General features: G+C 42.0%; 1 protein-coding gene across 2 annotated transcripts in view; it reads right to left on the reverse strand.

Moving 5' to 3' along the window:
* FUNDC1 (FUN14 domain containing 1) overlaps positions 1-15,216 on the reverse strand; it is a 45,956-nt gene that overhangs the window by 4,449 nt on the left and 26,291 nt on the right. The window contains exons 1-3 of one of the 2 annotated variants that reach the window (XM_082279498.1): positions 7,575-7,638; positions 5,728-5,884; positions 3,822-3,897 (exon numbers count right to left, since the gene is read on the reverse strand). In XM_082279498.1, coding sequence (XP_082135624.1) covers positions 3,822-3,897; positions 5,728-5,884; positions 7,575-7,605 — 264 coding nt within the window. In that variant the 5' untranslated portion in view covers positions 7,606-7,638. Of the gene's footprint in view, positions 1-3,821; positions 3,898-5,727; positions 5,885-7,574; positions 7,639-15,216 lie in introns of those variants that run through there. The other variant, XM_082279497.1, reaches the window with a different exon arrangement.

Consider the following 15,216-nt stretch of genomic DNA (forward strand, 5'->3'; position numbering starts at 1 on the left):
ACATAAATTCAAATTCTCAAAATTTACTAGTATTTTTAAACTCAGGCCATACAATAACAAAGTAAAATAACAGTATCCCATTATCATATCCATGGATATATAAAGTAGTCATATAGGTCTATACATCTTAATTGCATATATTACTAAAGAGACCTATGGGGGGTGGATTTCTGGTTATACAGGAATCTCTCTATATATGATAATGGAATAATATATTATATACTTATCTATATATCTCATAGCTCATTATTTGTTCAAGACCTTCCAAAAGTGTTGAAAAAATAACAGAATTTTTTCAAAAAGGCAATTGAAGAAATACATCAGTGCAGGAACACTAAGAATATGTGTACCTTTCTTTACATTAATCAAGGAAAACTGAGAATTTTCAAGGGCAGACCTCATTTTGGGGGTGATACTGGAGAGGCACACAGGCACTTTGCTATTATGAAACACTGATAGGAGTAATGAGCAAAAATTTATATAGTAAGATGGGACAAAAGAGTTTTAATTTCCTCAAGGCAAAATCTCTCAAGAAGAGCCCAAGCAAGGCCAGAAGGCAGAGGTGAGCTCCCCTGTGCTCAGCTGCCTGTGCAGTGCACAGAAGCCATGGGCACTTTGAGGTATTTTCTGCTATCTAGGAAGGAAACAACCCCCATCACACTCTGCCAATTTCCAGAACAGATCTGACAAATCTCTAAGCTCAACGCACAAAGACGCGCAGGGCCTGAGAAGCGACACAACACTTTCTGTAAGAGCTGAACTGCAGAGGTTGTACCCTCAGCCACCATCTGCAGGCACAGCTCTGCTATCCCCACAGCCAGCACTGCAGGTTACAGAAGCGTAGACACTCTGTCCCTCCACTTCATGTCAGAACCTGCCAGGAACTTGGCATTTCTTTATCAGTCCAACTTCCAACTCCCACTTGCTTTGGCTGTTCCATTGAATACTCCCTCTGAGTCTGCACACATTCATTGTCAAGTGGGATACTCAACATAAAACTGAATCCAACTCTTCCTCACTAAGTCCCCAGCTCCAGAAGCAGGTTGGTCCCACCCTGGGAACGTGACTAGGATGCCGCACTGGGCTGGAACTACATGGTCCTTAAGGTCCCTTCCAACCCAACCCATGCTATGATTCCATGATCATCATCATGGTGCAGTATCAAAAATCCCTGTACAAGATAAAGCCAAGGATATCTCGGAGTTTATTTTGTTTCTTGTGTTGTTCTCATGTATTTACTTTTCCTAAATTAGAACATAACTTAATGAAGAATTGAATTTAATTCATCAATGGTGTATTAATGGGCTGAGGAGCAGTATATTAATGAAAGCACAAATAACTGAATAAAAATCCAATTTCCTTATTAAATAATAGACAATACAGTTCAGAAAAACCTGTAATTTGTATGCTCATTGCAGAGCAAAAAACAATGAAACTGCTATTGAGGAGATAGGATTTTAAAAATTAATAAATATTAGGTGCTCATTAAGAACAATTGTTTTTAACCAACTCATTATAGCAGAACCAAGAGTACACGAGTTCATCCTCTTCAGGATTTCATTAAATTGTGCTGTATAAATGAGAAGTTACAAGAAAAATCCCTTACTTGTTATGAGAAATGCATTGCATTTTCCTTAACACAGTGCATGGATATTGATCTTACACCAGCATATTTGAAGAACTACATCTATTTCACTAAATAAAAAAGTTAATTCATTAAACTAAGCTGTGGAAATATCCACTGCAAAGATGTGATAACTGATCTTGATTTTGAAAAGCTGTGCAAATTTAATGTCAGTTTTATCTTTTTCCTCCAACTACTTTTTATATAATCAAAACGAAGACTGAAGTTCTAGATCACTTACAAAAATACGAAAAATCTTTTTTGCTTCCTGTACAAACTGACAATCAAAAAATGTACTGCTTTCAGTTTCCCATTACATTTCTCAAGATGAAGTCATCACCCACTGCAGAAAAAAAAAGTATTTTTTAAATTTTAAGACTGAAACGTTTCACTGAATGGGCTTCAGCCAAGAATCTTGCCTTCTGTAGTTATTATTCTTGTTCTAGCATGTAATTATAATGTCAATGTTGCAATCAGCAGTTGAAATGAAATCTGCAACTTCAGAGAAATTTACAGATAAAAAGGAACTTTCTAGTAATGTGCTGAAACACTCTGCCCACTCAGGGGAAGCACTGAACATGTATTCATAGAATCAGGATGTGTGATCTTTAAATGAAAAAATTAAAGACTACAAAAATGTAATTACACCATAGAATTTATGACTCAGCCTTAAAATGCAAAATGTTTTGAATTAAAGGAGAGACCAAGGCATTTACTTCATTTCCTTCCAAGAGAATCTGATCTTACTTAAGATATAGACAATCCAATCAAAATACTTAGCTCGTATTTCCTCCTGGATAATACTCCTTTTCTGGATTCAGTGTAAATGAGATCAACCAAGAAATCAGACACTCAACCACAGGGCAAACCTATTGCATACACAGGAAAGCTCCCCAAACCTCACAGCTCAACAAGCAAAAATCCTGCAGAGGGGATGTGTTTTATTCAATTTCCATTCTCCTTTGTTTACAGGTCTCAGCTTTAACTTTTCAGCTTCCTGTAGTCAGGAGCACTGAGGAAGGCACCTGCAGCAATGTGCTGCCTCCACCCCAGGTGCCTCTGTCCTGGCAGCTCTTCAGTCATATTGATAAAAAGAATTATTACTAAAATAATTAATACCAATAGCATACAAAACATGTGAAGAGAAAAGAAGCAAACTAGCCCCCAAACCAGTAGGGACCATGATCATGAAGGAAGCGTGTGTACTCAACACAACAGCAACATTTCAATGTATCACACAGCAGCAGTTACTACCCCACCCTTCCTGATCAATGCTTGACTGCACCAGCTATTATAATCAAAGAGGAAATAAATGCAGCATATGCCTTTCAGAAGCCGTCCAGGGTGATGCTGGAAAGAATAAATACATCTTTAACCTCCCCTCTCAAGAAATTGTGTATCATTGAGCCTAAGTAGGCATCAATCTATATCCCCTAGAACAACCTGAGGAAAAATGAGAAGCTCACAGGTATTAAGACATGAAAAACGCCAGTAAAAAATCTGGCATCTTAAAGAAGAGCACATGAAATTGTCCTTCACTTAAAGTTTGCCATCTAATTCAAAGGCTTTTTGGGAATATATCCTCCCCTAATCACAGTATCTGATGAAAAATAAAAATGATCATGCCAGATAACATAATTAAAAGCTTCTGAACCCGAAAGCCAGCAAAGAGAGGAATGCAATGAAGCTGTCAAGATTCAGGCAGGCTTTAGAGGTTCAACAAATATAACATGGCAAGGGGAGAAAAGAGAAGAACATGGGTCATACTGGGACCAGAACAAGCCTTCCAAGCAACTGCCAAAGCAGCCTACTTCTTCTAAAGCTCTGATAAAATTCTCAAACCAATGTAAAATAAACACATTTTAAATTCTCCCTAACCATAGGTTTACAGGCAATTCCTCTCATCTGGCAGCACTGAATCACACGCAGTACCTCAGCTTCTGCCCAGAAGATTCTCATCTTACTACAAACTATTTTACAGGACAGAGTAGATTCTGATTTACCTCTGATTTTTGCAATGTCTCTTTGGTACATTTGTACACAATACTCCAGTTGAAATGTAAGGTTTTGACTGATAAGACTAAAAAGATGAAGTAGGTAAGAAGCCTTCCTAATTAAATGTTACCCAACAGCTGTGTTATTCCTATTGTTTAGTAAATAACATTTGCCAACTTATAAAGCATGAAATGCTACATACTTGAAGCAGAAGAAAGCCACCACCTACTGCAGTTGCTGCAAGCTTTCCGACTTTCTGGAACAAAAATCCCGCACACCTTAGGGGAACAAAACAAAAAAAAACCCAATCCAATGAAGTTTTCTGCTGAACAATGCCACACTACAATTCCTGACTGCAACTATTACCATTATCTCATTTAACAAAGCAAATGTATAATTTCATATTTACAAATTTAAAAATCAAGGCTATTTAATGCAAGCAATATTAAATTAACGATGTCTAAAACAAGACAATGTGAGTAATGGTTGCCTGTTCCTGGCTGTCTGATGGCCCCTTTAAAGTAAGCTTGAGATCTCCAGATCTTACTGTTATTAAATGTAGCACGTTAATAAAGCACAACATAATTATATAAGAGTGCTACTATAACTGCTCCCAAATGGAAGGTAAATACATTATATCATCATTTATATTAACTACACAACTCCTAAATGAAAGATCTCAGTAAAAAGAAGCACATCCCTACACAAGAGTTAAACTCAGCAAGGCCACTCTACTGGGACATGGCATTAGTCTATTTTTAATGGATCAAGGCAACCAGAAAATTACCTTGTTCTCAGTCTCCAAACCCTCCCACATTAAATGGAGAACAGCACAGATATTGATATTACAGAGCAGTGATAAGGCAGGAAGGGGCCTCTGAAGGTCACCTGGGCCAGTCACCTTCCCAAAACTGCTGCAGAGCCCAATCCAATCCCGAAGCTTGGTCAGGCTGCCAAGAACCCTGACTCAGACAAGAATTTCCAGAGCTGATGGCTCCGCAACTTCCCGTGTGTCTAAACACTGGCCCACACACAGAGGGGAATTCTTCCCCCTGCATATGAACAGTGAATTCGTATTTATATTCATCAGTAGGCACACACAGATATGTGCATCTACAGATACTGAAATATGCACTTTCCAGATCATTCAATAAGACAGTTTTTATGGATGCCAGATGAACTATTCCCTAGAAACTTCTGAGTTTACATGTACACATCTAAGTTTTAAAAATAATTTTAAGGCTACAGAAGCAAATAAAAAACTCAGACTAAAAGCTAAACCTCCACTACCTCAAAGCTGTACTGAGCCTAGGTACAACAATTTCATTTTTAGTCTATCTCATCTTCCAGTTCCTGCATAATCCCTCTTTAAAAGTCACTGTGCTGCCATAATGATGTTTTCCACTGAATTTACCATTTTTCTGAGTACTGGAATAGACAAATACCATTCAAATAGCTCTGACAAATAACAAATACCTTGACACTGCTGTTCAGGCTGTAGCCACATCGTCCAGTTTAAGTTCTCATCTTTACTGTCTAGCTTTCACCATGAATTACTCTGGTATAACTAGGCTATGGTATCTCTCTCCAGTTAACATCAGAGCAGACTGTGAATTTGCTCAACATAGCTCCAGCTCCATTTAGAGGAAAAAACAGTCTCCATTAAATGGGGCTCTTAAGTAAAAGTATATTTTGCCATCTTTTTTTTTTCCCTTCATGTGTTTTACCTGTAAAATATGCCTCAGCCATAATATAACTTTCTAAGTCTATAGCCTAGTAAGGTAATCAACTTTTCCATACAAATAAAAGCTATATGCAGTAATTTTCCATTATTCTTATAATTTTAGAGCTCTGACATTTTCCCAAATCCCTTCCACAGCAGCTAGTACGAGTTCCCTTGGATAACTGGTGCTTCACCAATATTAAAAAAACCTTCATAATGATGAGTCAGAGTAACAAGCTAAAATTGTTCACACATGAATTATCTTGTTCAATGCTAAAGGAAATCCCATTAAAGATACATTTATCTGCTTCAAATACCCTTGGAAAATGGATCTTCTCACAGAGTAAAAGGTCTAGGTCAGTTATGGAAAGGGAAGCTCCCTCACCAGCCAGTCACACCTCCCATCACAATCTGCGTGGCTACAGAGTATTTTTCTACAATTGGTCCTGAATTGCGGCCAAACACGCGATTCCACCAATGGTGACGCCGCGCATATTCTGTTAAATCCAGCACTTCGTAGGAATCATCGTCACTGTCGTGGTCTTAAAAAGAAAAAAAAAAAAAAAATTTAAAGTTATTTTCTCAGTTATACAGTACATTAACAATTTCTGTAAAAACCCCAGATCCAGTTTGGACATTAACTGGGTAATCCAATGGTTTAAATTGTAGTGTACAAGCTACCTGTGGTCCAGCAGCTCCAGGACAAAGGATTTTGGGGCTAATATGCAATCATCAAGGTAAGATGTAGAAGGCTATAGGGGTGTATAACCTATAAAATCCATGACTGGCACTACAAATGTGAAGAAGAATCCCCTACCTGTTCAAGCACAGGAACCAAGAGGCATCGGATGAAACTACCAGTTAGTTCATTCAACACAAACAAAAAAAAACCCAACAAAAACAAAACCCAAAGGGATAAACCAACACTTCAAAAGATTAAAAACTCCTGGCCCATTGCTCTCCTCAGAGGACCAGACATCAGCATATGCCACTAAGCCAAGAAGCCACTTCTGTTCCTTTTCTACAACAAGTGAAACAGATGATGCTGGGACTTCAATTAAGCTCCATGCTTGCGGGGCAATTCTGTCAATGTTTTCAAAACAGGTGTCCTACAACTTCAAATTAAGAGATCCTCAACACCATGTCTACTTGAACAACAGAGGAAGGAGATGGGTCTAGATTTTTAAAGACAAATATTTTAGAAGTGTATCACATTCTGTGGATATACACATGAACTGAAGCCCACTTTGGCTAAATATATTTGAGGTTAAATCTCAATTCAGCAATCCTGGTGGGACATTCCAGAAAAGAAGAGCAGTTAAATTATTACCTAGAATTATAAAGTAAGACTGTAGATATAAACATTTTATTAGGAATTTTGACAGCTTTTTAACTTGTACTACCAATATGGGTAAAAACTTCAAAGACTGCAAGAAGTACACATGCAGTTGTGGATTATTTCCCTTTATTACCACCTAAGTGTTCCTGAGTACTAAAAAATAAATAGCAAGATCCATAATGCTAAAAAGTTGCTATTGAATAGTCTTTCTTTGAGGTATTGAGGACAATCTGTTTAACTTCTTCAGATGGAGAAGAATATTAAAACACTGTCATAAACAGTTATATTCATTCTGCCCTTAAATTATTATTATTTAAACCAAAACTCGTGTACACAAGTGTAACACATTCTGTGGCAAATAACACTGCCAGAGCATTTTCTACTGATGAAAAATACTCCCTGCATGCGGCTTATGATGTTCTGGACATTCCCCAAGCACTGTGCCAGTGCCAAAAGGCGCCACACGACGAGGCCACAGCAATGCCCTTAAATCCCCGCACGATGAAGGATGCGGCGGCCATGGGGACTGGAGGCTCCTCGTTCCCGTCCCGCATCCCCCCGGCACCTGCAGGTGCGCGGCCCCGTGGTCCGTGAGGGCTCAGCCAGCACTCATTATGTCTGCGCGCCTGGCTAGAAGGGGTTTCAGTGGTTAAATCCCGGGAAGGACCTTTATCCCGGGTGATGCCGAGGGTGCCGGGGCCGATGCGCCGGGCCGCGCGGTGGAAGGGGGACACGCACGGATTGGGGGGGCCCCAGAACCCGGGCCATCCCTGCCCGCCTCCGGGACGCAGCGTGGGGAGCGGGAGGGGGCTGCCCACCGCCCCCGAGAGGAAGGAAGGGCGCCCGCCGCGCCGCCTCCTCCCCGCTCCCGTCAGGAAGGGGCCAGCACTGACCTGAGGCGGAGCGGGGCCGCCGCGCCGCCATGTTGGCCGGTGCTGAGGCGGCGCGCGGCCTCCCCGCTGCGCCCCCAGCGGCCGCTCGCGCCCCGCCCCGCCGCGGTGCCACCCCCTCGCGGCCGCTCCGCGCATGCGCCTCCCGCCCCCCCGGGGGGTGTCCCTGAGGGGAGAGCTGAGGGGCCGGGGCGGGGGATTGGGCTTTGGGAAACGTGGGATATCGTGAAGTGGGAAGGACCCGCAAGTGTCATCGGGTCCAGCTTCCTACGCGGCGCAGGACTCCGCAAGAATCCCGCCATGTGCCTGAGAGCGTTGTCCAAACGCTTTTTGAGCTCCGTCAGGCTGGTGCTGTGACTACCGCCTTGGGGAGCCTGTTCAGTGCCCAACCACACTCTGGAGGAAGAACCTTTTCCTGATATCCAACCTAAACCTCCCCTGACACAACCTCAGGCCATTCCCTCGGGTCCTGTCACTGTCACCACAGAGAGGAGATCAGTGCCTGCCCCTCCTCTGCCCCTCACGAGGAACTTGTGACTGCAGTGAGGTCTCCCCTCAGTCTCCTCCAGGCTGAACAGACCAAGTGCCCTCAGCTGCTCCTCACACGGCTTCTCCTCAAGGCCTTTCTCCATCTTCGTTGCCCTCCTTTGGGCGCTCTCCAGTAGTTCGATGTGTTTCTTACCTTGTGCCCAAACCCGCACACAATATTCAAGCCTGTGCCATGAGGGGCCCATTGACCCCAGTGATGGGGATAGGAACCCTGAAACCTTCCCAGTATCTCCATCTGTGTGCGAGGAGCAGAACCGTGGCTGCAAGCATGGCTGGACAGCAGCTACATGCCATAAGCCCCATAAAAATTAATAACCAGAAAAGAAAACAAAACACAAGGCCCCTCAAAGTACAAAGGTTAAAGCCAATGTGAGCTGTGAAACATTTGAAAAAGTTAAATTTGACCCCTGTTGTGCTCCTTCCTTCATTGCGTTGGTGGTGTTTCAATGGGCTAAAAGCCACATAATTGTATTTTATTACTTTTTTTTTTATTGTGTGCAGCCATAACATGGAGGTGGCTGACACAGTAAGTGCAGCTTCAGGAGTGTTGTCGCAATATGAATCAAGAAAGCATCAAAGAACATCATTTATAAATAATAAAATTGAAAACACATTATTTAAAAGTGTTTACAGCTGCTCACTTGGACTCTTACCCTGCCAATACAGAAGACAGACAATTACAATGCAAAAAAATCCACTTTTCCCCATGTCATAAAGCTGTTTTTATGGAGTAAGCACTTAGGATTTTAATTAAACCCCTTAATTATGCCAGCCTTAACAGACATAGGAAAAAAGGGGAAAAACATATTAAGGTCCTTTAGTCAGCTCTGAAACTGAAGGTAGCAGACAAAACTTGAAGTTAGTGTATAAAGTGGTCGTTTGCTTATTAAATTATTTTTATTACAAAGATTTGCCATTGTGATAAGCAGGTGACACCATGCCAGACAGAACTAGTAATATATTGCTTTCTTTAAGATTTTCAATAGATATGTTTCTGTATGGAACACAGATTTGTCTCACGATTTATTTTGACAAACACTGCGCATCTTCAGAGTTTCCTTGTTTAAGCATAAAATTGGTGGGTTTGGTATTCACTTCCCCATCAGTAACAAAATGCTTGTTGACTTTTCCCAGTCAGATGCCAGAAAGGTAAGGGAGGTGACCAGCAAGTTTTGCTCAGGTTGTGTGAACCTGGCTGTTTTTGTACCTTTTGTTGCTCGAATTCTTAATATTTGGCTTCCCTATTTTTAACTATGATCAGTTAAAAATAGCAGTGCTTCTCAGATGACTTTCCCCATGTCTGTACAAACAATTATATTAATTTTCTTTCAGAACAGGGAGGTTTATATAATTAGCACTTTTAAAAGATTAACATTAGAAGCTGCATTGTGTTCTACATGCGACTTCTGTTTGCCCCCTTTTGCAACCCTCTTGCCAAGTCAGGGCGGTGTGACAAGTGGCAAGGAAGGAGTTTAGGAAAGAGCCAGGGAAAGCCCTTTTGGCAGGTTTTGGGCTTGTGGTGTCTCTGTTCTATGATCAGGATGCACCCCTTGCCCAACACAAAACATTTCCCCATGGGTTCCAGCTGTGTAGGATGCAGTGGTGCTCCCAGCCATGGTGCTCAGCCCAGCCTGCTCCTGGGTGCTGTGAATCAACCAAATGTCTGCCCAGGATCTGCAGGTACTGCCTGGGGGATTGGCTCGATGCCCACACAGAAAATGCCAACAGGATTGTTCTTGCTTCCAGCAAAATCCATAACCTGTGCAGAGACAGCAAACCTTGTGGCTCCAGAGACCAAGAATAACTGGGAGAGCTTTTACCATCCCCATTGTGATGTATAAAATTCCCCAAGCCCATTCAAATCTCGTGCACACTGGTGCTTTCTTCAAGCTATTCATGGCAGATTCTGACAGATTTTCCAAGGAAAGGTAGACAGTTTAAACTCAGGCCACATTTTGGCTTCACCCTTAAAGGCTCTTCAGGAACAAAATGTTTTCCTGTAGCATCAGAAGGACTGTACAGAAAAATTGCACTCTTTGCTCTATAAGCCCTGGCTACAAGTTCAGGCTGTACAGCCACCCTCTGTCCTTGTACCTGTGACAAGCAGGTTCGCTATCACAGCTTGTAAGGGAACATACATGGCACACACTTATCTTACAAATACTAAAAACCTCCACAATAAGCAACCCAAAACCCCTAAAAAGCAGAAGAGAGCCCCCCAACCTTAAAATGCCTGTGTGACTAATCTAGCAGCTTCTCTGTGCTGCTGACCAGATTTCCAAACTGGGACACACATCCTTGAATTTTTTACCATCTTGCATGATTAATTACAAAACCTAAAGGCAACACACGCTGCCGGCCATCTCCACTAGGCCTTACTTGTGAGTGAAACTTAGGTTCTCAGCGGGTCTAACCTAGTAAATGCAGTCAGAATAACCTGGCAATAAAGGTATTTGACCGAATGGATGATTCCTTTTTCAAAACCAGACTGGACATGCTGTTATTCAATGTTCAGTTGGCTGGAAAATGGCAGAGAAATGTCTTCTCAGATATGGGAATGGATTTAGATTTTAAGTCAATCAGGATCCTGGGCAACAGCTGTTGTGGGAAGGCACCAGACTCTGACTCTTGGAGGTTGTGACCTTTCTGCAACAGCCTCTAGATAGTTTTTGGATGAGGAGTGAAAGCTTGCACTAGGACTTTTTCCAGCTCTTTCTTGCTTGCCTGGCAGAGAGGGGCCATAACCTGAACTGTTAATGCAGTAGGAAGTTCCATGACTTCCTGATGAAGAGCAGTACAGGGACAGACACTGATCTCTTCTCTCTGGTGACCAGGGACCTGACCCGAGGGAGTGGCCTAACGTTGTGTCAGGGGAGCTTTAGGTTGGATATCAAGAAAAGGTTTTTCCACCAGAGTGTGGTTGGGCAGTGGAATAGGCTCCCCAGGGCAGTGGTCATGGCTCCAAGCCTGACAGAGCTCAAGAGCATTTGGACAATGCTCTCAGGCACATGGTGGGATTCTTGTGGATGGGCCAGGAGTTGGACTTTGATGATCCTGGTGGGTTCCTTCCAACTCAGGATATTGTATGATTCTGTGATGTTAAAATGAAGATACTCCTCCCTGTAATTATGATGTTAACAGATACACATCCTTGTGTCTCGTGACATCTCTATGTGAGATTTTGGATGGCTTGCTTGTATTGCTTGTCTTCAGCCTTCCTTTGTCACTTTTCTTTGTAAAATGTTTGTTAAAAGGTTTAACTAAATTTAATTACGAGAATTTTTTTGTTTGTGAACATCATTAAATTCTGCTTTTCAGTTTTGTACTACTCTCAACTCAATAACAGCCTCCTTTATCTTAGAATCGCAGAGTAATTTTGATTGGAAAAGACCTGTAATATGATTGAGTCCAGCCATAAATCTTAATTCATTTATCCTAATGAAATTTCAGTTATAAATTCCCACCACAATCCATGTGTGAGTGGAGGAAAAGGGGCAGAGAAAGAGATGTCTGTTGTCTTCATTAACTAGCGGAAGTTTAAATTGTCTCTTGGTGAAGAATTCAACCAATACAAAAAGAAAAACCAAGTTTAGTGTGCTGTGAAATGTGTTTAAACAGGTAACAACCAAAGACATCACCCAGATAAGATGCACTGGATCTACAGCACCTGCATTAAACAAAACTGATGGTTAGTGTTGGGTTGGGCTGCAGCAGGACACATTCCCATGACCCTAGTCTGGAAAAGTAAGGAAATAAAAAGTTCAGGGGGAGATTGGCGTTTCGTGTTCGGTTTGTTAACTATATTGTAAATAATGCAAGCTGATTATCCATTAATCTTTTGATCTCCCCTCTGATGCGTTACCAGACTTGGACTGCAGCATGGAGCTCTCACTGAGACCTCCCACTATTGTATGAACCCCATCCCTGCGCTGGGATGGTCTGTGTGCCATGCCTGTGAAAAACGCCGGGATCGCGGCCAGAGGGGAGCCAGGGGAGCCAGGCTTGGGGCAGAGCGCTCATCTGGCACAGCTGAGCTCATCATTCCTTTAGGATCTCCCCCGGAGGCAGCCAGTGCTTAAGCGGTGGGAGCGGAATGCAGGAGATCACTGCAGTGACTCATGGAGGTTCATCTTGCACAGTCAAAATGCTTAATAAAAACTGGAGTGTTCAGCTAAATTTGAGGCTTTGTGTGATTGCCCAGGCAAATAAAGGGCAGCGAGGGGAACTGAATCTTAGAAAAGCAGAAAGTCTTGCAAGGCACTGGAAGGTTGTCTTCAATTTGATGTAGGTGTCTCTCTGTTGTTAAATTCTTGTTTAAAACTTTTCTCATATACAAAGTGACTTTTTTTAAAATGAAAGTGTTCTGCCAAGTTTGTGTTCTTAATTTGCTGTTTTCTTGTGAGTAAAAACTCAAAGATTTTTAATTATCTGGAGGTAACCTTTTGTTTACTGTATGTCCATATTATAACATTTCAGAAAAGCATGCTGACTCTAGTACTGCATTATTTTAGAGAAGTTCTTTAAACAGCATTTAGCTGTGATCATGAATGTAATGATACATTTTGGTTTTAAGTTGTCCTTCAGAGATAAATATCCAATTTCCTTGGTAAATCCTGTAGGTATTCTGGAGTTCCCTGCTACTGTCACTCAAGTACTCGGACAAACCAATGGAGAGAGAGAGAACAGACTGACAGTCTGGCAGTCTGTCTTGCCAAGCAAATGTAAGGAATTACTTTTTAGAGGAGCTGCGACGATGAATCAATCATACACACCACTTCCACAACTAACAGATGTTCCTCTTTTCTGTAGCATAAGTGCTCATAAACAATGAAGAGAAAAATAAAACTTATTTGCATGGCTTTTTACAAAGTTAAGGGTAACAGCGTAATAACTGGACAGGGCAGATTTAGAAAAAATCCACAGTGAAAAAATTGAGGACCCTCCAGAAATACCATCTAAGAGCCCAAAGAATTTCAGATTTTTCTGTTTGTGAAGCCTTGCACAAAGAAAAGGTTAAAAATCCTAAAATGAAGGGAAACACAGTAATAATGTTTTTCATTTTCTAGCAAGAAACAAAAGCCAATACAGAACTGTAATGAGTAAACTCTAGACAGTACACAAAGAGAAAAGATAATTCATGTGAGTCATCACTGCTGGCAAGGAAAACCTTTGATCAGAGACTGCTGTGCCGGTCACAGGTAGCATTCCCTGAAACACCTGGCTGCTCTCAGGTCACCTCAAGCTTATGAAGAGCTCTCCTACTGCTTCTCCTTCCGTGCTGCCTGGTTTTGGCTGGAATAAAACTAAACACAGTTCCCCCAGAAGGCTGAAAATGTGCCAACACAGTCAAACATGAGACTCCTGGAGTACAGGGCTGCCTCCAACTGCCCCATTCCCCATGGCTGTATCCCCTTCCTAGATGGAGATCTCAAAATAACATTTCTCTGGCCAAAGGACTAGCTTGCTTTAGCAACCCTGAGATCAGGGGAACTGGATTTGTTTTCCAAGGGTAATTTTTCTGCAAAGATTGAGGCCCCTGGCAACTGGGGAGACAGCCTCACAAGCTAGAAGGCATTCCTTACTGTACTTGTGCACAGTAACTGTACTTCACCACCAAGACCTTCCCTAACTTTACAAAGGCAATGCCAAATAAAATTTAAATAATTTCTTTATAACAAAATTTGTCTTGAAAGATTGCCCAAAGGATCAGACTCTCATTCAGTTACCTTTCGAAGCTCAATAATAGTGAAATAACTATATCACAGCATTGCTTCCAGTAGCACTGTTAATTTTTCCAGCTTTTAAATACTCAAATCTTGATTTCTCATAAAATACTAATGCAGTTTGACAAAAATTGAAAGCAGCCATTGCCTCTGATAAAACTTTTCAAGGATAGATAATGTTCACCTTTTCATCCTGGTTTTCTCCAATATTTTTTCTGTGGAAGTATTGTAGCCACCGTGACTTATCCCCACTGACCACCTTCAGCACTTATGGTCTCTACAAGGACTTGATAATGATTTTTGCAGAGTGAGAGCTGCACTCCCCTAAGAAGACCAAGTGCTACACTGCAGAGCTTTCAGCACTTGGCAAGACAGAGGCAGGGCCATTTACTGAAGCTGTTCGGGACATGATGGTGAGCTAAACATCTGTAGCAGCAGCAATACTGATTCTGATTGAACCTGCAAATGATATGGGTAGGGATTAGAGGAGGAAATCTAGTTTCTCTTCCCATCATTAATTCAATGAGCAAGACATTCAGGCTGTATCTACAGAATCTTTTGTGCCATACATTTCCTGGCACTGACACCATCTGCCGAGTCCCACAGGCTGCAGCAACAGTGACACAGAGGTAGCAGTGCCTCCAGTCCAGCCATTGGTGTTTGAATGCTGTTCTCATTAAGTCTCATCCAGAATTTCTCAGAGGAGGAGGAGAAGTGTGGGATATTTGCTTGACCAACTGGAATCCAAACTAGCATGTAGAGTTCTCTAGCCTGCTCTTGTAGTCACAAACCTCATACTCACTCAGAAGAGAGCAAGCAAAACCAACAGACCTAAGTGCAGCTAGGATGACTTCTCAGAGGAATCTTCCCCCATGTTCATTTTTTAAATTCAGTTTCATACTGAGGCCTCTTTCTTGGTATTTGTCAGATGGAACATCAGGAACTGGAGTGATAGGACAAGGAGTAATGGGTTCAAATTGAAAGAGAGGAAATTTAGGTTAGATATGTAGAAGAAATTCTTTACTGTGAGGCTGATGAGGCACTGGCACAGGTTACCCAGAGAAGGTGTGGATGCCTCATCCCTGGATGTGTTCAAGGCCAGGTTAGATGGAGCTCTGAGCAGCCTGGTCTAGTGGAAGGTGTCCTTGCTCATGGCAGGGGGTTGGAACTGGGTGATCTTTAAGGTCTCTTCCAACCTAAACCATTCAATGATTCTATGGCAAGCCCCATTTTGAACATGGAGCTTGTTTGCACCCTTTTTATTGTACAGCAAGGTTTGGCTGAAGGTTTCCAGGCAATTGTGTGGAGGCTACACTGGCAGCTGCTGACAGCCAAGGTATTTTCCAGTGCTCAGCCACAGGAAGCCACACATG

The sequence above is a fragment of the Coloeus monedula genome, assembly GCF_965178545.1.
Source record: "Coloeus monedula genome assembly, chromosome: 3".
Taxonomy (NCBI): Eukaryota; Metazoa; Chordata; class Aves; order Passeriformes; family Corvidae; genus Coloeus; species Coloeus monedula.